General features: G+C 40.2%; 1 protein-coding gene across 3 annotated transcripts; it reads left to right on the top strand.

Annotated features, from left to right (window-relative positions):
• The first annotated feature begins 44 nt into the window (after positions 1-44).
• On the top strand, positions 45-25,654 carry C6H5orf22 (chromosome 6 C5orf22 homolog). Of its 3 annotated transcripts, XM_011726573.2 has the most exons (9): positions 48-237; positions 2,054-2,199; positions 3,524-3,673; positions 6,001-6,430; positions 8,676-8,738; positions 9,014-9,135; positions 12,194-12,260; positions 19,222-19,361; positions 23,426-25,654. In XM_011726573.2, the coding sequence occupies exons 1-9, from the start codon at positions 157-159 to the stop codon at positions 23,553-23,555; spliced, it is 1,329 nt and encodes a 442-aa protein (XP_011724875.2). In that variant the 5' UTR covers positions 48-156; the 3' UTR covers positions 23,556-25,654. The 3 variants fall into 3 exon arrangements, with proteins under 3 accessions (XP_070955170.1, XP_011724875.2, XP_011724876.2); XM_071099069.1 differs by lacking the exons at positions 19,222-19,361; positions 23,426-25,654 and adding an exon at positions 15,724-16,652 and having other exon boundaries at positions 45-237; XM_011726574.2 differs by lacking the exon at positions 2,054-2,199 and having other exon boundaries at positions 69-237.
• Positions 25,655-26,100: the final 446 nt, after the last annotated feature.

Here is a 26,100-nt window from a genome sequence, read left to right as displayed (position 1 = left end):
GGAGCCCGCCCCCTCCTTCTACGTCCTCCAATCCAAAAACACAACCGGGTGAGGGAGCGCGTCCGCCCGGAGAGGGAAGGCCGGGTTGAGGCGCCGGCTTTCCCGGGTCTTCTCCAGCTGCCACCGCTTTGCTGCAAAGCTGACGGTCGCAAAAACATGAGTGACTCCGCGGGAGGGCGCGCTGGTCTTCGGCGTTACCCCAAGCTCCCAGTGTGGGTGGTGGAGGATCATCAAGAGGTGAGTGGACGGCGGCCGGGCTCTGGGGCAGAATCAGCGGAAACCGTGACGCTCAGAGGGCCAAGCAGACGGCGCAACCTTAGCATCGGAGGCCAGAGAGTCTGGCCTCCCGATTCAGTTAAACTGCCCGATTCCGTTGCTGTGGGGAGGACCCCAAAACAACTAACTAGGAAGAATGAGAACTGACATTTATGGGCGCTTCCTACGTGTCGGGGCAACTTATTTACCTCGGTTTGCCCCCAAATCCCAGGACCAAACAACTGGTGGCGTCGGGATTCAAACCCGGACAGGCTGGCTGCAGAGCCCTGTGACCGTAACCTGCAATTAACTGTGGCTTCCAAGTGTCTCCTGGAATCGCCACCACAGCCCTGCTGTTTAGATGGGGGAGGCCTTATGCTTGAAACGTGGGCTCTGATCTGAAATGGGGACAGTAATCGTAGGACTCACAGGGCTGTTAGGAGTATTATTGTGTGCATATTGTGTTTAAAACTCTTTTTTCTTTCTTTCTTTCTTTCTTTTTTGAGACGGAGTCTCTCTCTGTTGCCCACACTGGGGTGAGTGGCGCGATCTCGGCTCACTGCAACCTCCGCCTCCTGGGGTCGAGCGATTCTCCTGCCTCAGCCTCCTGAGTAGCTGGGATCACAGGCACACATCACCCTGCCCAGCTAATTTTTGTATTTTTAGTAGAGAAGGGGCTTCGCCATGTTAGCCAGGATGGTCTGAACGTCTGACCTCACATGATCGGCCCCCGTCGGCCTCCCAAAGTGCTGGGATTACAGGCGTGAGCTACTGCACACGGCCCATATTGTGTAAAAAAATAGATATTTTAAGACAGTGCCCTGCATAGATAAACACTAAAAGGGGTTACCATGTTTATGGCCGTGCTGATTTACAGTAGCTAAATTGGTGTCTTAATCTAGACTTTTCCAAATCAACAAAGGAGGCCCATGGATCTAATAAATTTGTTTTAAAGTAGCATCAGTAGGCTTGGGATGGGAGGCGGTTCTATGGATGTTAAAACATAAGAGGGATTTACTGATAGTGACAGTTAATAGGAGAGGAAGATAGGTTTCTCAGGACCTGGATATAGTGTCTATGACCTTGAGAGAATGAGAAAGCCTAGGTTAGACGGTGCTTTCAAATTAGGTATTAAACCTAGAATTAGAGAAGATGTAAGAGGAGAAATGGCCTTTATGGACCACCTAGCCCAACTCCACCATTCTAAGGGTACCAAAAAGACCCTAACCAGTCTGGACAGCAGAGCGAAATCCCATCACTACAAAAATAGAAGTGAAAAAATTAGCTGGGCGTAGTGGTGCATGCCTGTAATCCCAGCTACTCAGGAGACGGAGGTGGGACGATCGCCTGAGCCCAGGAGCCCAAGGCTGCAGTGAGCCATGATCACACCACTACTCTCCAGGCTGGGTGACTGAGCAAGACCCTATCCCTTTTTAAAGGAAAAAAAAAAAATACTTTGAGACCTAGGATACCTTGAACACCTAGTTAATGTTAGAACAGGCATTAAGCAGTAGTTTGTTCCTAAGCCCCAGTCCTGGTCTGTTTCCCCACATGACCTGTTGAGTTGGAGGTGGCAGCAGGAAGGCAGCTAGAGGTGCAGGTTGGAAGTTCTGAGGACAAAGTAATGCTGGAGATTATTATCATCTGCACCATCTACAATAAATTTTATCTTTTTCCACTTTTCAGCAACATAGTATGCTTTCAATTATGTGCATTACTTAGCATTTTTCAGTCTGCAGTTGAGTGTGTTCTAATGGTTTCAGTGTTAATTCTGATTGTGTGCCTGTGTCTTTTACAGGTTCTACCCTTTATATACCGGGCCATAGGCTCAAAGCATCTTCCTGCCAGTAATATAAGTTTTTTACATTTCGACTCACATCCAGACCTCCTTATTCCTGTGAATATGCCAGCAGACACTGTGTTTGATAAGGAAACACTCTTCGGGTAATATGTGATTTTATTCATGGTCTTTTGTGTTTGAAGTACAATTTGCGGTAGATAATAAGTAATTATAGGAAATAGACTTTGCTAAACTCATGGGTTTGGGGGTTTTTGTTTGTCTTTTTGCCTTTTTCATTTTATTTACAACAAGTGTTGACAACTTTCTTAAAGAGCCAGGTTAGTAAATATTTTAGGTTTGCTGGCCATATGGTCTTTGTTGTACCTATTTACCTTTGCCTTTGTAGTGTGAAAACAATCACAGGCACTGTGTAAACAAATGACAGTAGCTGTGTTCCAATAAAACTTTATTTACAAACTGGGCATGGTGGATGAGCCTGTAGTCCCAGCTACTCAGGAGGCTGAGGTGGGAAGATCACATGAGGCCAGCAGTTCCAGGCTGTGGTCAAGCCTGTGGATAGCCTCTGCACTCCAGACTGGGCAACATAACCAGACCCCATCTCTTAAAAGAAACAAACCAAAAAAACTTTGTTTACTAAAACAGCCTGGCCAATGTTTAATCCTTTTAATATTTGCCTTTATAGAGACCATTGGATTCTCATGTCTATTTCTGCATTTAGTCCATTGCCGTATGTTGTTTTGGTTGAAAAATATGATGAAAATTCAGGCTTTCACAGACATGTAATTGGAAAAGGAAAGCGTATTTTCATAGCCTCTTCAGATAATTGTGAATATTCTTTGATAGTGCACCAAAACTTGAAAAGTAGTAGTTTATTAAAGCTTATTTGAAATGTGGAATTCAGCAATTCAGTATCAAGTGTGAATAACCATAGTTTATTGATCACTTCTTTCAAGATAAATGGTGTTCACCTCAAATTTCAGTCACAAGTGCTTTTTGTTGAGACAACTGTTGTGCTTCAGACTACATAGCAGGAGAGCTTTCTGTGCATCTCTCATTTTGTCACACAGAATATTTTAAAATGTATACTCAAGATGGAAATTTAATAAAATCAAGATGTTCTCAAATGAAACTTTTATATTTATTTATTTATTTATTTTGGCAGTGCTTGGTAATGAGGAATATAGTAACTACTAACAGTTTGGTGCTGCTGCCTTAATTAATGTTGGAACATTAACCCACCAGTGCCTTTGTACCATCTTTGCAAATGTCAATCAATGAAAACAGGAAATAATACCTTAGTATTTTCATGAAAATAGTTTTGTAATAGTGATGTCCCTGAAAAAGTCTTAGGAACCACTCAAGGGACCATACTTTGAGACCTGTGGTCTTAAAATGTTGTGGATGAAATTACACTTGGGGAAAAAAAAAACACTTTTAAAGTTCTAATGTTGTCTATTTCTTTTCCAGAGAATTAAGTATTGAAAATTGGATTATGCCTGCGGTTTATGCTGGCCATTTTTCACATGTAGTATGGTTTCATCCCACATGGGCTCAGCAAATCAGAGAGGGAAAACACCACTTTTTAGTAGGTAAAGACACTTCTACCACAACAATCAGGTAATTTCCTCATATTTGTGAATATGGACGTGATTGAATGTTTCTTATTTCGGATTCCTATAATAACTTCATAAGTCTCTGCACACAAATAGGATCAGATTAAGCCTCAACTTCTCCAAAGAGTTCTCAAAACATGAAGAACAAACTTTTAAGTCTCTTGATGTTCTTCATGTACCATTTATATTTAGTTGCTGGTCAAATTAGATTTTGAATATGATCTTTATCCTTTGGAATTTGGGCTTCATTGGTGACTAACTCCTTAAGCCATTGAAGTATTTTATAGATTTATATATTCAGTAGTACATTTTACTATTTCCTTTCAATGTAACTGTTGTCTGCTGAATTTGCTGCAGTGGCTCACACCTGTAATCCCAGCACTTTGGGAGGCCGAGGTGGGCGGATCACGAGGTCAGGAGATCGAGACTATCCTGGCTAAAATGGTGAAACTCCATCTCTACTAAAAATACAGAAACAAAAGTAGCCAGGCATGGTGGCGGGCACCTGTAGTCCCAGCTACTCGGGAGGCTGAGGAGGCAGAATGACATGAACCTGGGTGGCGGAGCTTGCAGTGAGCCAAGATCGTGCCACTGCACTCCAGCCTGGGCAACAGAATGAGACTCCTCTCAAAAAAAAAACAATAATTAGTAGTGAAAGGGCAAAATTATCTCACTTTGATTTTTTTATAAATCCAACTGCTGAATAAGTAGATTTGGGCTTTAATTTTCTTGATTATAATATAAGTAGTTTCAGATAAGTACTTAATCTAAAGTAAGTTACAGTATCCTCTGACTTGAGATACATGTGCAACTGTTTTTATTGTGTAAGCTATTTAACCAATGTTTTGTGTATCTTGTGATACTATAATACTTTTAGAAATGTCAATATGTTCTTGACTTTAAAATTCTCTTATAATGGGATAAATATTTTAAGCAGTATAGCCATAACATTCTAGAACCTTAGGGATAGTGGAATGAAATGGTAATACGTTGAAAATCAGATGGTCTTCCTCATTGAAAATGATACTTTATTTCTAATTTATTCTTAATGACACAATTAACTTTTGTAGTATATATTCTTATCATTCACACAAATGGCTTTGTTGTGATATATGAAAATTGTATTTATTTCAGATATAATTCAAAAGAAATAATTAAGATTCAGCATATAAATATTGTACATACTACTGGTATGTGTGAAATAGTAGTAGGGTTTTTATTGAGTACTTCCGTGGGTAGGCCTGATTTAACCTACAAAATCAAATAATTTTCAGCAATCTGACACAGACATTTGAAACTCTGTGTCTGATTAACAATTTTGGAAGATTTTGATTCATGATTTTGGTTAATCCTGCAAGTAAAACTTTATGGAATAGACACATATACATGTAGGTGTTTAGTTTGACAAATATTTGTATGTTTGTATGATAGGAACACGGGAAAACTGCTGTTATTAAAAAGAATATTAATTTAGGTTGGGGGATACAGCCTCATCTTAGGGTTGTACAGTTTTAATAAGCTTGGACATTAGTTTTACTATGTCAATCTATTTTTGGAAAATAGCTTTTACAGTTTACAGCTGTGTATGCTGGGAGAAGGCAAGTGGGAAATAAATATTAACCATTATTTTAGGTGGGTAAGGCATGCCTCTAGAAGAAGTATTTGGCTTCACTGTTTATTTACCTAGTCACCTTTCATATTGAAAATATTACAGTTATATAGAAATTAACAAAGCTGTAAAATATGTCGGGGAGTTTCTATGAAGAGAAATTATTTCCAGATGAAATTTTTCTCTTCAATGATTTTTTGGATAAAGATTCAGCTGGTATGAGAGAGAACAAAGGAACACTGGCTTAAACAAGAGTTTATTCTTATATTAGAATTCAGTGTACACAGTCCAGGCCTATGTGGCAGCTCTAGAGTTTGGGGAACCCTAGTTCCTTCTATCTTTTTGCACCACCGTCTCTAGAATACTGCCCTTGTCTTTATAGTCCAAGGTGGCTTGCCACCTCTGTGTTCATATGCCAGTCAGCAGGAAACAGGAGAGCAGAGCTCTGTATGCTTTTCTTCCATTCACAACCACTGGCCTGAATTTAATCACATGGCCACACCAGGCGAGGCAGACTGAAATGTAGTCTTTATGTGGGGCAGCTGTGTGTCCAGCTAAGAATTTGAGGAATGCTATTTCTACAGAAGAACAGGAAGTACAAATACTAGAGACTGCTCTCAGTTTTTGTCAAATAGGTCCATTCTTATATTTCTGCCATGCCATAGTGAAATGTCAACTAATTTTCCCATTCTTCTTAAAAATCGTTTTTTCCTCTGATTCAGGGTTACAAGTACAGATCATTACTTCCTAAGTGATGGTCTGTATGTACCTGAAGACCAGCTAGAGAACCAAAAACCGTTACAATTGGATGTAATTATGGTAAAACCTTATAAACTGTGTAACAATCAAGAAGAAAACGATGCAGTGTCTTCTGCTAAGAAACCAAAGCTAGACCTGGAAGATTCGGAAAACACTGCCTCTACTAACTGTGACTCTTCTTCAGAAGGACTGGAAAAGGAGACAGCGACACAGAGAAGTGACCAGACTTGCCTAGAACCATCACGTTCATGTTCTTCTGAAAATCAGGAATGCCAGACTGCCGCCAGCACTGGGGAGATTCTGGAAATTTTGAAGAAAGGGAAGGCATTTGTTTTAGATATTGACTTGGATTTTTTTTCAGTGAAGAATCCCTTCAAAGAAATGTTCACTCAGGTAAATATTATATTTTTAACACATAGATCTTGAGAATTGTGTGGCTTTTCTCTAGATGAGGAGTCAGCAAACTCTTTAAACAGACAGCTAGCAATTATTTTAGGCTTTGGGGTTCACATTCTCTACTAATACCCTTTTCTGTTGTTTTCTAAACCTGTTAAAGTTGTATATACCATTCTTAACTTGAGGGCCATACAAAAACAGGCTATAGGCTGTGGATTGCCAACTCCTGCTGTAGACAGTATTCATTATTTTGCATTTATTAATTGGGGTAATGTATACATGGGTGATGGATAAAAATTAAATCATACAGTACAGATATATACAGTCAGCCCTCTGTATCCATGGATTTAATCAGCCACAGATAGGAAATATTCAGAAAAAATAAAAAACAACTAGAAATAACAATACAAGAGTAAGAAATAATACAAATAAAAAACAATACAATATAACAACTGTTTACATAGAATTTACACTGTATTAGATACCATAAGTAATTTAGAGATGACTTAAAGCATATGAGAGGGTATGCATAGGTTATATGCAAATACTACACTATTTTATATCAGGGACTTGAGCAACCACAGATTTTGGTATCCACAGGAGGTCCCCGAACCAATCCCCCACGGATACCAAGGGACAAGTGTACATTGAAAAACAGCACTCTCTTATCCCTATTCCCTCAGTTCTTTGTTTCAGAAACGAATACTGTGGTCAGTTTCTTGTGTATCTTTCCAGAGATATTCTATATATAAATCCTGTGTAACGGATTATTCCTTAAACAGTGACGTGCCTGATTACTCACCTAAATGTTTGTAGTAAATATTTGTAATGAAAGTTTCTAGAAGGTTACATAAGAAATTCAGTGGCAGTTATTCCTTTTAGAGTGCTATCAGGAAACCTGGGAACACTTTTAGACCCTTTGGTACAATAGACTTTTTTTAAAACATGTATTACACTCTATTATTTAGTGGCAATTTTTAAAACATCATTAGGAAAGACAGGTGTTCATCTTTTTTTTTTTTTTAAGAGCATGTTCAGGCTGGGTACAGTGGCTCATGCGTATAATCCCAGTACTTTGGGAGGCCAAAGCAGGAGGACCACTTGAGCCAAGGAGTTTGAGAACAGTGTAGGCAATGTAGCAAGATCCCATCTCTATGAAAAAAAAAAAAAAATTTTAATCTAGCCAGGCATAGTGGCACGTGCCTGTGGTCCCACTACTCGGGAGGCCAAGATGGGAGGATCACTTAAGCCTGGGAGGTCAAGGCTGCAGTGAGTCGTGATCACACCCCTGCACTCCATCCAGCCTGGGTGACGGAGCAAGACTCCATCTCGAAAAAGAAGAAAAAAAAGAAGCATGTTCAATAGTTAAGGGAGTTAAGTTCTACTGTTACCTCTACTGTTTATTAGCTATATGATCTTAGGAAAATTACTTAATCTTTCTGACCCATAGTTTCTTCAAGTACCAAATCAGAATAATAGTCATACCCAACTCAGGATTGTTATAATGAATGAAAAAGCGCTGAAGATATGCCACAACATTGTGCTTAATGAATTTTAGCTCTTGGGTATAACCTCTTTCCGAGAATACTCCTAAATAGGATTACTGGGGCCAGGTGTACCCACCTATATAATGGATCCATGTAGCTGTGCTAAACAAGGGGAAACATTATCCTACAAAGTTTGTATGGCAAACCTCTTTCTCCCCTTAGTGGAGCCTCCTGACCGAGGTTCTATGTCTTTGACGTTCTGCCTCCAGTATTGCCTTTGTACTTCAGAGTTCTCTTCTATTGTTAGAGAAATGGCTGCAAAGTGGACATGGGGAGTTCTTTGTTGTTGTTATTAAAGATACGTGTATTTCCTGTAAATAGCTAAAGTCTGTTTATATCCTAGGACATGCCATTTATATAGTGGAATATTATTTAAAATATTTTCATGTCATGACCCATTAGCCACCAAGTATGCTTCCTTAGGTAATTTTTACATAGTATTGTCATGCCCAGCTGGATAGAGTTGCCTTGAAGAAGTGATATTTACAATAAAATAAATTTTACAATATTTACAATAAAATTATTACGATAAAAATCTAAAGTATACATTTTGCCTCATTCTCCCATACAAACTTTTAAATAATTATCTAAGATGTTCTTGTATCGCAAGCAAGGCTGTCTCTTCCTTAAAGCATATCACTAAAAATTTTTAACTTTTTTTTTCTGGTATGTGGATTTTTTGTTTTGTTTTCCAGGAAGAGTACAAAATCTTACAAGAGCTGTACAAATTTAAGAAACCTGGCACCAACCTAACAGAGGTATCCTCCATTTGTTTCTTTGGGGTTTTATTCATTTATCATATAACTAGTAGTATCTTGCAAATCACTACAGTGATCTCAAAGACTGCTCAAAGTGAGTGTGTGTATGTGTGTGTGTGTGTGTGTGTGTGTGTGTGTGTGTGTATTGGCAAAGCCCATGGTTAGTCCTTGAAAATTATGTTTTAACTAATAGAGCCAAGTTTTTTTTGTAATGGAATGTTGCTCGTTTTTTGAAAGAATAACTATGTAATCTCAGCTTTTCAATGTATTTTAAGGAAGATTTGGTAGATATTGTTGATACTCGAATTCATCAGTTAGAGGATTTAGAAGCCACTTTTGCCGATTTGTGTGATGGTGATGATGAAGAAACTGTACAGAGATGGGCTTCAAACCCTGGGTAAGACTCTCAAACATTTTTTTCCCCCAACTCTACTAACTTTCGGTCCTAGATATGTTCCTAAATTTGCAAGATACATTGCTTTTAAAAACTTAGTATTCAGCTACTTGGGATGCTGAGGTAGGAGAGGATCACTTGAGGCCCGGAGTTCCAGACCAGTCTGGGTAATGCAATAAGACCCTGTCTCTAAAAAAAAGTTTTTTAATTAGCCAGATATGGTGGCACCTACCTGTAGCCACTACAGCCGCTGCTCCCAGCTACTTGGAAGGCTGAAGTGTGAGGATTGCTTGAGCCTAGGAGTTTGAGTCTGCAGTGAGCTGTGATCATGTCACTGCACTCTATCCTGGGTGACAGAGACTTGTCTGAAAAAAGAAAGAGAGAGAAAAAAGAATTAGTATTAAATTTCAACACATTTACTAACAACAGTAGACATTATTGAGTATATTCTGTGTACCCTTTATCTAATATTTTTCCTTGCCTTATCTCATGTACTCCTTACAACAGCCTTATGGTTTTATTCTTATTATGTCAGTTTTATAGATGAAAAAACCAAGGTTAAGGAAATTGGCCAAAGTCACATAGTAAGTAGGCATGTTTTTAGTCTTTGTGCGGTAGCTGCCCCTAAATATGAGATACTGTACGAGGTCTTAAAGAGAAGTAAAGATGAGTAGTACCTAGGCATTCCCTGTCCTAAGTAGAATAAGAAAAAAATACTAACCTAACAACAGAAAAGTAAATTACTTGACAAGTAAATTACAATGCGAAAACTTGGCTGGGCTCAGTGGCTCACACCTGCAATCCCAGCACTTTGGGAGGCTGAGGCGGGCAGATCACGAGGTCAGGAGATCGAGACCATCCTGGCCAACACGGTGAAACCCAGTCTCTACCAAAAATACAAAAAAAAGAAAAAATTAATCGGGCGTGGTGTTAGGCGCCTGCAGTCCCAGCTACAGGAGACTACAGGAGGCAGGAGAATGGAGTGAACCTGGGAGGCGGAGCTTGCAGTAAGCAGGGATCACGCCACTGCACTCAGCCTGGGCGACAGAGTGAGACTCCATCTCAAAAAAACAAACAAACAACACACACACAAAAAAAAAAAAACCCCAGTGCAAAAACTGACATGAAGGAACAGTATTTGAAGGCTAGATTCTCCATCAGGTCATTTATTTGACTGACTGTTCATATTACCTTGAAAGTGTGAAGAGAGTTCTTTTTGAGTGAAAGCCTTTGGTATTGAAGCTGGCGTGAAAGAATATTGGCATAAATATTACAGTGATTTTTCTCTAAAATAAGTCTTAAATCATGTAATCTCAAACGGCCAGAAAACTAAAACCATCAGACAAACTTTTTGGTCTCCATGAGCATAGGAAAACCAGAACTAGCTTATTTTAAAACTAATCTCCCACAAACTGTCATATTATTCTCTCTAGTGTAAACAAAAGAAAATCAGTTGTAAGGTAGCAAGATAAAATGGGAAATTAGAATCAATAATACTTTAGGCCAGAACATGAACAACCACTAAGATTTGTCATGTTATGGTTATTAAAAATAATTCAGCAGATCTCTAGAAGAATATGGAAGAACCTGGAACAGTGGTTGCCTCTGGGGAAAGGAATTCTATGGCTAAATGACGAAGTATACGAGTGAGAAATTATTTCTTTTGCTATGTGCATGTATTATCTATTCAAAATACTCATTGTAATTTTTACTTAAAATATTCAGAAGCATCCCTAAAATGTAAACATCATAAAGCTTTAATTATTGACACTAACAAAGCAGTGATGTGGAGGAATAATTCACAGTAATATTAATCACATCAGTAAGTATTGATTAGGCACTTTAACATCAGTTAATGGCCAGGCATGGTGGCTCACGCCTATAATCTGAGCACTTTGGGAGGCCAAGGTGAGCAGATCGCCTGAGCTCAGGAGTTCGAGACCAGCCTGGGTGACATGGTGAAATCCTGTCTTTACAAAAAAATACAAAAAATTAGCCAGGCATGGTGTCATGCACCTGTGGCCCCAACTACTTGGGAGGCTGAGGTGGGAGGATCACTTGAGGTCAAGGCTGCAGTGAGCTGAGATCGCACCACTGCACTCCAGCCTGGGTGACAGAGGAAGGCCCTATCTCAAAAAAAGAAAAAAAAAAATCAGTTAATGCTTTTTCCTCTTCAGTATAGGGTTCTAAAATGATTCCTTCTTTTTTGAAATGATAGAAGAGGGAGATAGAGAAGTAAGTCACAGGACAGGAGTCTTCCTAGAAATACTGAAAAATCCTATTATTTTGTTATTTCATGAAGTCTCAAGCTAAGTTTAAAACTTTAACAACAACAACAAAATAGGCCTGGAAACCTTGGAATCCTAAGTCCAGCCCACAGACTTCCACTGAAACCCACTCTGCCTACTGAGCATGCCCAGTTAGCTTCTCGTCACCAGCAGGGAGTTCTAATACAGACTTGAAGATATGATGAGACTGCAACAGTAGTGAGTTTAGACTGTGCTTGGTATTGAAGGGAGAAAAAATAGCATAAAGGAAAAGTAGATGACACTGAAAGAAAAGTCTCCCCAAACTAACCATGACCCTAAAGAGCCAGACCCTCGGCATAGAGGCTTCACTATGTCTAGGGAAGTGAGGTGGTTGGTTAGGGTCCAGAAGCCTAGAAAATGTCATTAATAAAAAGGAAAAAGTAACAGGACAAGTGGGCAAGCAGGCAGGCCTCCATGCCTCCTTTTTTCTTTCTTTTTTTACTCCCAGCAAATTAGTGAATATTTGTGGAGGAGGAATTAAAACACTAGAAGCATTAGCCAATCAGAGCTTCCAAAAGGTCCACCTAAACTTAATACCTTAAAAGCCTCAATGGTTATATCAATGTTTTGGGTGAGAAAACAGGAAACATTTATTTCTTAATATTTTAAGATATTTGGACAGCATCTTTTATTTCCCAAGTACCATATGAAGCATGTTATTATGGTAAATGTTAGTATAATGTATCATTTACTATTGTCATTTTAGTTGCGGTGGTTGTGATGTTTAATTGAGTGGGATGGCTTTTTTCCAGAATGGAATCACTAGTTCCCCTTGTACAGAGTTTGAAAAAACGGATGGAAGTACCAGACTATGAAATGGTAAATATTTTATATTAACATGTAAAATTGACCCTTTGTAAAGACAATTTTCTGGGTAGAAGAATTTGCTTTTTGTTAAAGTGGTTCATTTTTGTTTGTGTTCCTGTGAAGTGTGAAATAATTATTAAGAAAAGAAATGAGTGAAAAAAATACATATATTGAAACAGAATACTGTTTTCCTGGAAAAGTTTTCCAGGAAAAACATTTTTTCCTCAATTCTACTTATGAAGCAAAAGTCCTGTGTATTTTTTTAGTTTTGTCTGGGGTCAGATCTCTCTTTACCAGACAAAAGAAAAGTACACAATTTCTAAAATGGTCCATTTTTTATTGATGACTATTTATACTCCCTTCCTCCTTCCTTCTTTTCCTCCCTATTTAAAAACTTTTCTGTTTGTAAAAACCATAAGAAAAGAAAAAAGAGAGAGCTGTGACTAGCACGTTTTAAATGTGTTAGCTATTTGTCAACAGGGATCTGAATGCTATAGCCAAAGATACTTTTAGTCATAATTTATTTGTATATCATTTTGCAGTCTTTGAAGCATATATTTTCCCATTTGACCTGGTACTTGAGATGAGAAAGCTACAGCTTAAAATATTCAAGTGTCCAGGCACAGTGGCTCACGCCTGTAATCCCAGCACTTTGGGAGGCCGAGGCCAGCAGATTACGAGGTCAGGAGATCGAGACCATCCTGGCTAACATGGTGAAACCCTGTCTCTACTAAAAATAACAAAAAATTAGCCAGGCATGGTGGCAGGCGCCTGTAGTCCAAGCTACTCGGGAAGCTGAGGCAGGAGAATGGTGTGAACCCGGGAGGCGGAGCTTGCAGTGAGCCCAGATCGTGCCACTGCACTCCAGCCTGAGTGACAGAGTGAGACCCCGTCTCAAAAAAAAAAAAAAAAAAATGTTCAAGTGACTTTTCTCAGATTTGATGCCAGGGCTAAGACTTCCAAGTCTCCTGCCTCTTAGTGTGGTCTTTCTCTTACTTCAGTAAGCTGGGTTTGCATATTTTATTTACTTATGGAATACAGTCAGACCACTTTGACTAAAACTGAAGTATTGATTTAAGTATTGATTGCATGTATAAGAATTTGCTGGTATTCTTTAAAATAAGAGATGTCGGCCGGGCGCGGTGGCTCAAGCCTGTAATCCCAGCACTTTGGGAGGCCGAGACGGGCGGATCATGAGGTCAGGAGATCGAGACCATCCTGGCTGACACGGTGAAACCCCGTCTCTACTAAAAAATACAAAAAACTAGCCGGGCGAGGTGGCGGGCGCCTGTAGTCCCAGCTACTCGGGAGGCTGAGGCAGGAGAATGGTGTGAACCCGGGATGTGGAGCTTGCAGTGAGCCGAGATCTGGCCACTGCACTCCAGCCTGGGCGGCAGAGCGAGACTCCGTCTCAAAAAATAAAAAATAAATAAGAGATGTCTGTTTTCACACTGCTGATAAAGACATACCCAAGACTAGGCAATTTACAAAAGAGATTTAATGGACTTACAGTTCCATATGACTGGGGAGGCCTCACAGTCATGGCGGAAGGTGAAAGGCATGTCTCACATGGTGACAGACAAGAAAAGAGAGATTGTACAGGGAGACTCCGGTTTTTAAAACCATGAGATCTCATGAGACTCATTGACTATCATGAGAACAGCACAAGAAAGACCCACCCCCACAATTCAATCACCTCCCATCGGGTTCCTCCCACGACATGTGGGAATTGTGGGCGTTACAATTCAAGATGAGATTTGGGTGGGGATACAGCCAAACCATGTCATTCTACCCTTGGCCCCTCGCAAATCTCATGTCCTCACATTTCAAAACCAGTCATGCCTTCCCAACAGTCCCTCAAAGTCTCAACTCATTTCAGCATTAACTCAGAAGTCCACAGTCCAACATCTCATCTGAGACAAGCCAAGTCCCTTCCACCTATGAGCCTGTAAAATCAAAAGCAAGTTAGTTACTTCCGAGATACAATGGATGTACAAGCATTGGGTAAATACAGCCGTTCCAAATGGGAGGAAGTGGCCCAAACAAAGGGGCAATGCAAGTCTGAAGTCCATCTTCAGTCAAATCTTAAAGCTCCAAAAAGATCATATTTGACTCCATGTCTCACATCTAGGTCACTCTGATGCAAGAGGTGGGTTCGCATTGTCTTGGGCAACTCTGCCCCTATGGCTTTGCGGGGTACAACCTCCCTCCTGGCAGCTTTCATGGGCTGGTGTTGAGTGTCTGCAGCTTTTCCAGGCACACGGTACAAACAGTGGATCTACCATTCTGGGGTCTGGAGGACAGACAGTGGCCCTCTTCTCACAGCTCTACTAGGTGGTGCCCCTAGGGACTCTGGGTGGGGATCCAACCCCACATTTCCCTTCCACACTGCCCCTAGCAGAGGTTCTCCATGAGGGCCCAGCCCCTGCAGCAAACTTCTGCCTAGGCATCCAGGTATTTCCATACATCTTCTGAAATCTGGGCAGAAGTTCCCAAACTTCAATTCTTGACTTCTGTGCACTCGCAGGCTCAACACTAACTGGAAGCTGCCAAGGCCATCTGAAGCCATAGCCCGAGCTCTATATTGGTCCATTTTAGCCATGGCTGGAGCAGCTGAGACACAGGACACCAAGTCCCTAGGCTGTACACATCACTGGGACACTGAGCCCTGCACATGAAACAATTTTTTCCTCCTAAACCTTCAGGCCTGTGACAGGAGGGGCTACCGCAAAGGTCTCTGACATGCCCTGGATACATTTTCTTTATTGTCTTGGGGATTCACATTTGGCTCCTCGTTACTTATGCAAATTTCTGCAGCCAGCTTGAATTTCTTCTCAAAAAATGGAATTTTCTTTTCTTTCACATTGTCAGGCTGCAAATTTTCCAAACTTTTTTTTTTTTTTTTTTTTTTTGAGACGGAGTCTCGCTCTGTAGCCCAGGCTGGAGAATTTTCCAAACTTTTATGCTCTGTTTCCCTCTTAAAACTGAATGCCTTGGCCAGGTGCAGTGGTTCATGCCTGTAATCCCAGCATTTTGAGAGGCCAAGGCGGGTGGATCATTTGAGGCCAGGAGTTCAAGACCAACCTGACCAACGTGTCGAAACCCCTTCTCTACTGAAAATACAAAACTTACCTGGGTGTGGCAGGACACACCTGTAATCCTAGCTACTCAGGAGGCTAAGGCAAAGAATCGCTTGAACCTGAGAGGCAAAGGCTGCAGTGAGCCGAGATGGTACCACTGCATTCCAGCTTGGGTGACAGAGCAAGACTCCATTTCAAAAATAAAAAATAAAAATAAAAAAACTGGATGCCTTTAACAGCACCCAAGTCACCTCTTGAATGTTTTGCTGCTTAGAAATTTCTTCCACCAGATATGCTAAATCATCTCTCAAGTTCAAAGTTCCACACATCTCTAGGGCGAGGGCAAAATGCCACCAGTCTCTGCTAAAATATAACAAGAGTCACCATTGTTCCAGTTCCTAGCAAGTTCTTCATCTCCATCTGAGACCACCTCAGTCTGGATTTCATTGTCCGTGTCATTATCAGCATTTTGGTCCAAGCCATTCAACAAGTCTCTAGGAAGTTCCAAACCGTTCCACATTTCCCTGCCTTCTTCTGAACCCTCCAAACTGTTCCAACCTCTGCCAGTTCCAAAGTTGCTTCCACATTTTCAGGTACCTTTTCAACAGTGCCCCACTCTACTGGTACCAATTTACTGTATTAGTCTATTTTCACACTGCTGATAAAGACATACCCAAGACTGGGCAATTTACAAAAGAAAGAGATTTAATGGACTTAGTGTTCCGCATGGCTGGTGCAGCCTCACAATCATGGCAGAAGGTGAAAGACGCGTCTCACATGGCAGAAGGTGAAAGACGCGTCTCACATGGCAGAAGGTGAAAGACGCGTCTCACATGGCAGAAGGTGAAAGACGCGTCTCACATGGCAGCAGACAAGAAGAGACAGCTTCTCTGCAGGGAGACGTCTGTTTTTAAAACCATCAGATCTCTGACCGGGCACGGTGGCTCACACCTGTGATCCCAGCATTTTGGGAGGCCGAGGCGAGTAGATCACCTGAGGTCAGGAGTTCGAGACTAGCCTGACCAACATGGAGAAACCCCATCTCTATGAAAAATACAGAATTAGCCAGGCGTGGTGGCACATCCCTATAATCCCAGCTATTTGGGAGGCTGAGGCAAGATAATCGCTTGAACCCAGGAGGTGGAGGTTGTGGTCAGCCAAGATTGTGCCATTGCACTCCAGCCTGGGCAACAAGAATGAAACTCTGTCTCAAAAAAAATGAAACCGTCAGATCTTGGCTGGGCGCGGTGGCTCACGCCTGTAATCCCAGCACTTTGGGAGGCTGAGGCAGGCGGATCATGAGGTCAGGAGATGGAGACCATCCTGGCTAACATGGCGAAACCCCGTCTCTACTAAAAAATTAGCCAGGCGTGGTGGAGGGCACCTGTAGTCCCAGCTACTCTGGAGGCTGAGGCAGGAGAGTGGCATGAACCCGGGAGGCGGAGCTTGCAGTGAGCCGAGATAGTGCCACTGCACTCCAGCCTGGGCGACATAGTGAGACTCCGTCTCAAAGAAAACAAAACAAACAAAAAAAAAAACCCATCCGTTCTCCTGATATTCATTCACTGTCATGAGAACAGTGCCGGAAAGATCTGCTGCCATAATCACTTCCCACTGGGTTTCTCCCATGACACATGGGAATTGTGGGAGTTACAATTCAAGATGAGATTTGAGTGGAGATACAGCAAAACCATATAATGAGCAAAAGAATATTTTGGTGAAACCTGAGCAAATCCAAGACTTACACTGTTTTGTTTAACTTTTTTTTTTTTTCCAGGAGCATACATTCAAGTTACCCTGAGTAAATGCTTCCAAGACCTACATTTTTTTTTTTTTTTTTTTTTTTTGGAGACGGAGTCTCTGTCTGTCGCCCAGGCTGGAGTGCAGTGGTGTGATCTTGGCTCACTGCAAGCTCCGCCTTCTGGGTTCACGCCATTCTCCTGCCTCAGCCTCCTGAGTAGCTGGGACTACAGGTGCCCGCCACCACACCCAGCTAATTTTTTGTATTTTTAGTAGAGACGGGGTTTCACCGTGGTCTCGATCTCCTGACCTCGTGATCCACCTGCCTCGGCCTCCCAAAGTGGTGGGATTACAGGCGTGAGCCACCATGCTCAGCCAAGACTTACATTTTTTAAAAAATGGTATTTAAGATTATTACAAGATACTTAAGGTTTGAAAATATTTTGAGGCCAGGAACAGTGGCTCACACTTGTAATCCCAGCACTTTGGGAGGTCAGGGCAGGTAGATCACTTGAGCCCAGGAGTTTGAGACCAGCCTGGGCAACATGGCAAAACCCTGTCTCTACAAAAAATACAAAAATTAGCCAGATGTGGTGGCACACGCCTGTAGTCCCAGCTACTTGAGATGCTGAGGCAGGAGGATTGCTTGAACCTGGGTGGTTATGGTGAGCTGAGATCGTGCCATTGCACTCCAGCTTGGGCAACAGAGTGAGACTTTGTGTCATATTTAAAAAGAGAAAATGCTTTGAGCTCATACAATATTATCAAATATGTCTGCAGGCAGGTCTGCTTTAATCATTACATTGCATCTGGATTTTTTTCGCTGGGTGGGTTTGATGTTTTTTGGGGGACAGGGAATGGCTGGGGTTCAGTCACATATTATATAATCAATTATTATGTGCCTACAGCTGCAGAGATAGAACGCTAAATAGTTTTACCATTTTGGCAAAATGAACATTCAGAATTCATCCTTTTATCACACTGACTGATTATTGCCAGTTAAATTGTTGATGTGTATCCAGAGCCTCTAGTAAAATAGTTGATTAGTGTGTTTTTTCATGCTTTGCACTTGTATACTCTAGGCAAAACTATGACATAGTTAAGTTCCATTTTTCAAAACATTAAAGTTAAGGTTGCAGAATGGTAGCATGTGAGCCACTTCTAACTTTCAGGCAAGTTTAGTTTAGTGCTAAGACTGGACATCATTCATTTAAATTTAAAACACATATGTAGATGGCAGTAGTCTATGGTTACACATAAAGGATACACAAGAAAACAGTTGGTTAAATAAGGTAGGACAAATATATTTTATCTTGTATCCTCTCAAAGCTTGGAATATAGTATTAGTTGCATGTATTAATATTTTAAAAGTAAGTAAAATAATGTGTTAAAAATGAGATGAGAATATTATGTACAGTTTTGTATCAACTTTTTATTTTTATTTTTTTTTTGATACGGAGTTTCACTCTTGTTATCCAGGCTAGAGTGCAATGGCACGATCTCAGCTTACCGTAACCTCTGCCTCCCGGGTTCAAGTGATTAGAAGCTGGGATTATAGGCATGTGCCACCAAACCCAGCTAATTTTGTATTTTTAGTAGAGACGGGGTTTCTCCACGTTGGTCAGGCTGGTCTCAAACTCCTGAGACCTCAGGCGATCCACCCGCCTCAGCCTCCCAAAGTGCTGGAATTACAGGCATGAGCCACCATGCCTGGCCTCAACTTTTTAGAATCTAGATGAAATGGATAATTTGATAGAAAATGCGAATTACCAAAATTAAGTAAAGACCAATAATCATACAATAAAGAAGTAAAGAATTATTCTAAGAAGAGGCATCTGGCCCAGACAGTATATAGGTGAGTTCTACCAACACTTCAGAGAGCAGATAACTTTTATGACATAGAAACTGTTAGAGAAAAAATAATCCCAAAGCATAAAGATATTAAAAATTAAAAGTTTGTCATATTTAAGGTGTTGGATAGTCCAGTTACCCTCGTTTGATCTTTATATGCTAGTATGAATGTATTAAATTATCACATATACCCTGAAAATATGCACATCTTTAAAAGTAAAGATTTGTCAATAAGGCCATTAATGATTAAAGAAGCTTATAAAAACAACTGTCATACAGTGTAATTTTTGTCTTATTTTCAGGTTCACCAGGCTGGTTTAACCTGCGATTATTCAGAACTTCCTCACCACATCAGCACAGAACAAGAAATAGAGTATCTTATTCAATCTGTGCATTATTTACTGAAAAATTTACCAAATCCTACTCTTGTGACAATTGCAAGGTAAGTGTGTTCGGTAGAATAATGGCAAACCAGAGATGTGCACATCCTAATCTCTGGAACCTGTGAATGTGTTGCATTATATGGCAAAAGGGAATTCTCAGTGTGATTAACTCAAGGATTTTGAGATGAGATTCTCCTGGATTCACCAAGTGGGCCCAGTGTAATCACAAGGGTCCTTAGAAGAGAAAGGCAGGAGGGTCAGAATCAGAGAGAGTGATTCGAAAATTCTGCCCTGCCGGCTTTGAAGATGGAGGCCATGAACACAGGCAGCCTTTAGAAGCTAGAAAAGGCCAGGGGACAGATTATGCCTGGGATCTTACAAAAAGAATGCAGCCCTGTTGGCACCTTTATTTTAGGACTTCTGACCTCCAAAAGTATATGATAATAATTTAGTGTTGCTTTAAGCTACTAAGTTTGTGGCAATTTTTTATAGCGGCAGTAGGAAGCTAATAAAATTTCTGTAGGTAAATGTAATGATTACTAATAAAATAATACAATTTTTTTTACCTACTCAGCTCAAAATTTAGATGTTGTATTTTCTCTTCCCTGGTTTTTTTTGTTTGTTTGTTTGAGAGGAATTTCGCTCTTGTTGCCCAGGCTGGAGTGCAATGGCACAATCTTGGCTCACCGCAACCTCTGCCCCCCCGGATTCAAGCAGTTCTCCTGCCTCAGCCTCCCAAGTAGCTGAGATTACAGGCATGCACCACCACGCCTGGCTAATTTTGTATTTTTCATAGAGTCGGGGTTTCTCCATGTTGGTCAGGCTGGTCTCAAACTCCCGACCTCAGGTGATCCACTCAACTCAGCCTCCCAAAATGCTGAGATTACAGGCATGAGCAACCGCACCTGGCCTTTTTCTCTTCCCTGTTAGTGATGATATGCAAACAATGTAGTTATTGTTATCTTGTCTTTGCAGTTGGTAAGATTCAGATGAACACAAGAATTCTCATTTCTGGGTCCTACCAATTAATATTTAGCTGCTGCCATGTTTTAAATTTGAATATAATTGCTGAATAGTTATAACAATTTAATAATGCTTTCCTATGTTAATTTTTGGGCTGGTTTTGTATGGAAGTATGAGGTTCTAAAATAAGTACTTTAAGTACTCAGGCTAATAATATGTAATTCATGACAAACATTTTGTAACATCCTTTTATCATTCTGAAACCTCATATAATATAACCTACCTATATGTAATTTAAATATATATAGATAATATTCATAATATACATAGATAATATACATTATATATGTAATATAACCTACTATACACATAATACCTATACACATAGGAGGAATTAAAGTAATTGATAATAAAATATATTAAAATGCCAAACTAGACTCACATATTTAAGACATGCAGTTAAAAATGTACTATAGCAGTTACACTACATGATGTAAATGTAGCAGTTACAAATGCAGATACCATGTGTTGACCAGATGCCATGAACAGCACTGCCATAATGACATTTTTCAGTCATTGAACAGTCTCTTCATAAGGATCTGCAGTTAAAGTCCAGTCTTTCCCCAATTTACAGAGTAGTTGCATTCCTGGAAAATTTAGTTCATATTTAATGCATTTTTTAAAAATACTTTTCTATATAATAAAGTGTTCAATTCTAGGCTGTATTAGTCTGTTTTCATGCTGCTGATAGAGACATACCTGAGACTGGGCAATATACAAAAGCAAGAGGTTTAATGTAACTTATAGTTCCACGTGGCTGGGGAAGCCTCACAATCGCGGCAGAAAGCAAGGAGGAGCAAGTCATGTCTTACATGGATGGCAGCAGGCAAAGAGAGAATGAGAACCAAGCAAAAGAGGTTTCTCCTTATAAAACCCTCAGATGTCATGATATTTATTCACTGCCACAAGAACAGTATGGGTGAAACCACTGCCATGAGTCAATTATCTCCCACCAGGTCCATCCCACTGCAATGGGAATTACGGAAGATACAATTCAAGATGAGATTTGCATGGGGACACAGCCAAACTATGTCATAGGCTCAAAAAATTAAAAATCACTTTTTCACTTACATGAGTACTCAGTAGACTTTGAAAACATTCAAGACACGGGACAGCTATTCATATTGCAGGATGATCCTACCTGTTGCAAGCCCTCTAGCAGCCCAGCCCTGTTGTCCCAGTCCCCTAAATGTCAGTAGCGTCCCCTATTCATTGTGTCAATCAAAAATGTACTAAGAGATTTTCAAAACACCTTCATGGGAGTAGCTCCCATCAAGAACCATTCTAATAGTGTTTAAAGAAGTCAAAAATTGGCCAGGTGCAGTGGCCTCACACCTGTAATCCTGGCATTTTGGGAGTTGGAGGTGGGTGGATCGCTGGAGCTCAGGAGTTTGAGACCAGCCTGGGCAACATGGCAAAACCCTGACTCTACAAAAAAAAAAAACACACACACACACACAAAATTAGCTGGGCGTGATGGCATGTGCCTGTAGGCCCAGCTACTTGTGGAGCTGAGGCTGCAGTGAGCCAAGATCACACCACTGCACTCCAGCCTGAGTGACAAAATGAGACCCTGTCTCAAAAAAAAAAGTCAAAAATCTTTCCAAAAGTATTGCAGTACGCTTTATTTGTTAAGACTTATAAATTGAGTTTTTACATATGACACTTTAAAGTAGGTCTTGCTGAGCATAGTGTCTTACACCTGTAACGCCAGCACTTTGGGAGGCCAAGGTGGGTGGATTGCTTGAGCCCTGGAGGTTGAGGCTGCAATCAGCCATGATCATGCCACTAAACAACAAAGAAAGCTCTTGTCTCAAAAAATAAAGTAGGCCTTTGTCCATATGTATATGTTAGTATTTAATAAAGTTTCTCAAGCCAGACCTGGTGGCTCACCCCTATAATCGCAGCACTTTGGGAGGCCAAGGTGGGCAGATCACCTGAGTTCAGGAGTTCAAGACCAGCCTAGCCAACATGGTGAAACCCTGTCTCTACTAAAAATATATAAATTAGCCAGGCATGGTGGCAGGCACCTGTAATCCCAGCTACTCAGGAGGCTGAGGCAGAAGAATCGCTTGGACCCAGAAGGAGGAGATTGCATTGAGCCAAGATTGTGCCACTGCACTCCAGCCTGGGCAACAGAGCAAGACTATCTCAAGAAAAATTAAAAATAAAAATAAAGTTTCTCTATATTATTTATTGTGTCTTAAATTTTCACATCAAGCCACAAAAATAGCCTGGTTACCAGAGTATGGAGTTTATCAGTGGTCTTACAGATTATCTCTTTAGGTTTGAAATACTTGTACTAAGGAGTAGGCCAGATAACTAATTCCAGTTCCTTCTATAAAGATTTCTGTGCTGCTCTTCTCACTCTATCCTCTAGAAGGCTTTATTCACCCTTATCCAGAACTAGGAGGCACTGGTTAATCCAGTTGTAATTGGCAGGAGCATTGTAACTGCCCAGTGCAACTCAGGTTGTAGTTGGTAAGTTCTGGAAAGACTCCCAAAATACAGATATCTGCCCCAACCTACTTTGCTCTTTTCTGCTTCCTACTGCCTAGGAAAGTAAATCCAACACCAGCACATCGCCACATTTCATTTTGGACCAAGCCGTGGATCCTTTATAATTTTGTGGTTAACAAATCATTTTTAGAAATAGAATCCTTTTATCAGTTGGAAAACCTCGACTCTCATCATTTCTAGCCCTAGCGCACACATAATAAAAGATGTCTCATCACTAAGATACTAAGCCCCTGTATTCCCAAGCAACATCTCACTTTCAGGCAAACAGTGGTCTAGCAATCAAGCACTAAGGCTCACGCCACATTTCACCTTGCACAGGTTAATCTCTTTGTTTCAGATATCTTTAAAGGGATACTGATTGTGCCTCTTTCATAGAGTTGCTGTGAAAATTAAAGAACATAATTTATGTGAGGTGCCTAACATAAGGTAAACTTTTACTAGCTTTCAACTGATATTGATCCAAAATTCAGCACACCTTACTTTCTGTTTTACATTGAAATCAACACATGCAGCTTTTCCTCACAGTGTGATTTTATCCTATGTGTATTTTTCTTCTTTCTCTTTCTCTTCTTGGTTCTAGGTCAAGCCTGGATGATTACTGTCCTTCTGACCAAGTTGACAGCATTCAAGAAAAGGTCCTCAATATGCTACGTGCCCTCTATGGAAATCTAGACCTCCAAGTGTATGCAGCAGAGTCTTCTCCATCTTGAAACAAACAAAACATTGGGCTCCTGTTGTATCTTGGTTTAGTAACAGGCCTTTAATTAATTTATTTGTAAATGAGTCTTCCAGAGAACACTTTTTATATTAACTTTCAATTGAAATCTTTCAGATATTTTGAATCTCTAAACAACTATTTTCAGTTGTGGAATGATGGTAAATTTTTTGGCATCAAATCTAATAACCCCAACTGATAGAACTGTTGCTTATCTGTCTTCCTTAAGTATTTTTTTAGGGTTTTTGTTTTTTCCACTTTCCCCCCAGGTCTATTGGACTGTATGAGATTCATTCATACTTCATTTATTCATTGAACTAATATTTATTGAGCACTTACATGTACCAGACATTATTAAGTGCTGGGGTATATGGTAATGAACAGAATAGACAAGGCCCCTGCCCTTTCAGAGAAGACAGATGAGAAATAAATTATGGGTTATGAGAAATGTTATGAAGGAATGGACAACAACAGGCATGTCTTAGTACTTAAGACACCCTGGCCTTATAGGAAAGTAACATTCTCTTTTTTTTTTTTAATTTTATAAAATTAGAGATGGGGTCTCACCATGTTACCCAGGCTGCTCTCGAACTCCTGGGCGCAAGCAATCCACCTGCCTTTGCCTCCCAAAGTGCTGGGATTACAGGTGTGAGCCACTGCCCCAGCCAGAAACTAACATTCTCAAAAGCTGCTATGGGAAAAAACCCACAAATTTGCCAATCCGTGAAATTATCACAGGAAGTCTACCTTTCCAAGGAATTTGGCATTGTGGTCCTGCTCTTGCCAAATGCTCTCCAGCATTGTTGGTATCAAGGTGGTCTGGTTGAGTAAACTTGACCAAACAAAAATTAACTGTTTTTTGCTTTTCTGATTTTGTTTTTGTTTTTGTTTTGCTAATCAAAAAAGTCCTTCAGGGTCTTTTGTGCCTCCAGGCGGTCGTTGTAGATCAATAATACAGTCCCTGAGTGCCACTTTATTGGCAAGTCTGGATTGATACTTTTTTCAGATAAACCAGCTTTTTATGTAAATAGTAAGGGAAAAAGTTAAATCTTTAATTCTGACCTGCCATAAATACCCAAAGATATAAACTGTCTTCCACCACCCTCTTCATGACTGAGACATCCTTCCTGAGTCACTCTTGTCATGAAACTGGATTTTCTCAATTTGCCAGTCTTCTGATCTTTAGTATCTGTTTAGTTCAGTAATTTTTACCTACCTACTTGATTGATTTTCCTTTAAAAGGTGAAATGACATTTAAAGAAAAACAAACACCCATCATTCCTCAGTCCCAACACAGCAGTTCTTTTCACCCTTGCATGTAACTTTCAGGCCACATGTGTTCCTATAGAGTTGCATGTAGCTAAAATTATAGTGTGCTGCCTGACTTTGTGCTAATAACCAAGGACACACATTATCATTGCCTCTCAGTGGATGGCACCTGACCCCATTTTTCCAAGGATTCTATTTTCCAGTGAATTTTTTGTCACCGAGTTAATTTCCCGAGTGTGATAGCATGAATGCTTATTTATGTTGTGAAAAGCAGAGCAGCCTGACTTAGCTTTCCATTTTGATAGAACAACATGTGCCAAAAAAAAGGTTTATTTTCTTGGTAAAATCAGAATCGTAGAATTGTGCTATTTTTAATTTTTAAAAATTTTGGTTAGAGCGTATAGACATTACTTTTATGGTTACTTTGTGTGCTAAATAAGTTAAAGGGTATGTTTTGAACTATAGCACTAATTAATGCGTGTTATCTCAGTATGTCGATGGCTTTGATTTTATGAGTGGTTAACTATTCATTTATTATGCTTCCCATGAACTCTGATATGATTCATTGTGGTTTTAACTCAAGTTGAATAAAAGCATCCGTTTCTTTTATAGGAATGTTTAATTCTCATGTTCTGTGATCATCTCTTTGAGAATAAAATTCAGTCCCTAATAGTTGAATCAACTTAGTAAATTATGTCTTGCACATTCCAAATAGGAAGATACTTTATCAAGATGTGTTTCATTTGTGTTCTAAGTACCAGTGAGGGGATACCATGGTACAGTGTTTTGAATTGTGTACTAATATCATTAAAGCATGGGATTTTAGTGGCTTTTTAAAATATGTGACTTAAGTGTAAGCAAATACTTCAACTTAATAAGTTGTGTATTTTCTAGTATCTAGGGGGAAAAGATTTAAGTCCAGCCTTTCACAATAACCTTTTGACTGTCAATTTTAGATCTCTTTAGAAATATTTCCTACAGGCATGGGTCTCTGTGTGCTCTAGCTTCTCAAGGAGCTCTTAGTCAATGTCCTTCACAATTTTTTTTTTTTTTTTTTTTTTTTGAGGTAGAGTCTCGCTCTGTTGCCCAAGCTGGAATGCAGTAGTATGATCTTGGCTCAATGCAGCCTCAACCTCCTGGGTTCAAGCAATCCTCCCACCTCAGCCTCCTGAGTAGCTGGGACTTCAGGTGTGTGCCACCATGCTAGGCTTTTTTTAATTACTATTTTGTAGACATGAAGTCTCATTATGTTGCCCAGGCTGGTCTCAAAC

The sequence above is a fragment of the Macaca nemestrina genome, chromosome 6 (assembly GCF_043159975.1).
Source record: "Macaca nemestrina isolate mMacNem1 chromosome 6, mMacNem.hap1, whole genome shotgun sequence".
NCBI lineage: Eukaryota > Metazoa > Chordata > Mammalia > Primates > Cercopithecidae > Macaca > Macaca nemestrina.
This window is presented reverse-complemented; position numbering and strand designations above follow the sequence as displayed.

Bases quoted from the DNA above. Each gene is read 5' to 3' on its own strand.
- C6H5orf22 (XM_011726573.2), top strand. From the start codon at position 157: ATGAGTGACTCCGCGGGAGGGCGCGCTGGTCTTCGGCGTTACCCCAAG. The intron at 2,200-3,523 runs GTAATATGTGAT...TTTCTTTTCCAG, and splicing joins GATAAGGAAACACTCTTCGG to AGAATTAAGTATTGAAAATT. The intron at 6,431-8,675 runs GTAAATATTATA...TTTGTTTTCCAG, and splicing joins TCAAAGAAATGTTCACTCAG to GAAGAGTACAAAATCTTACA.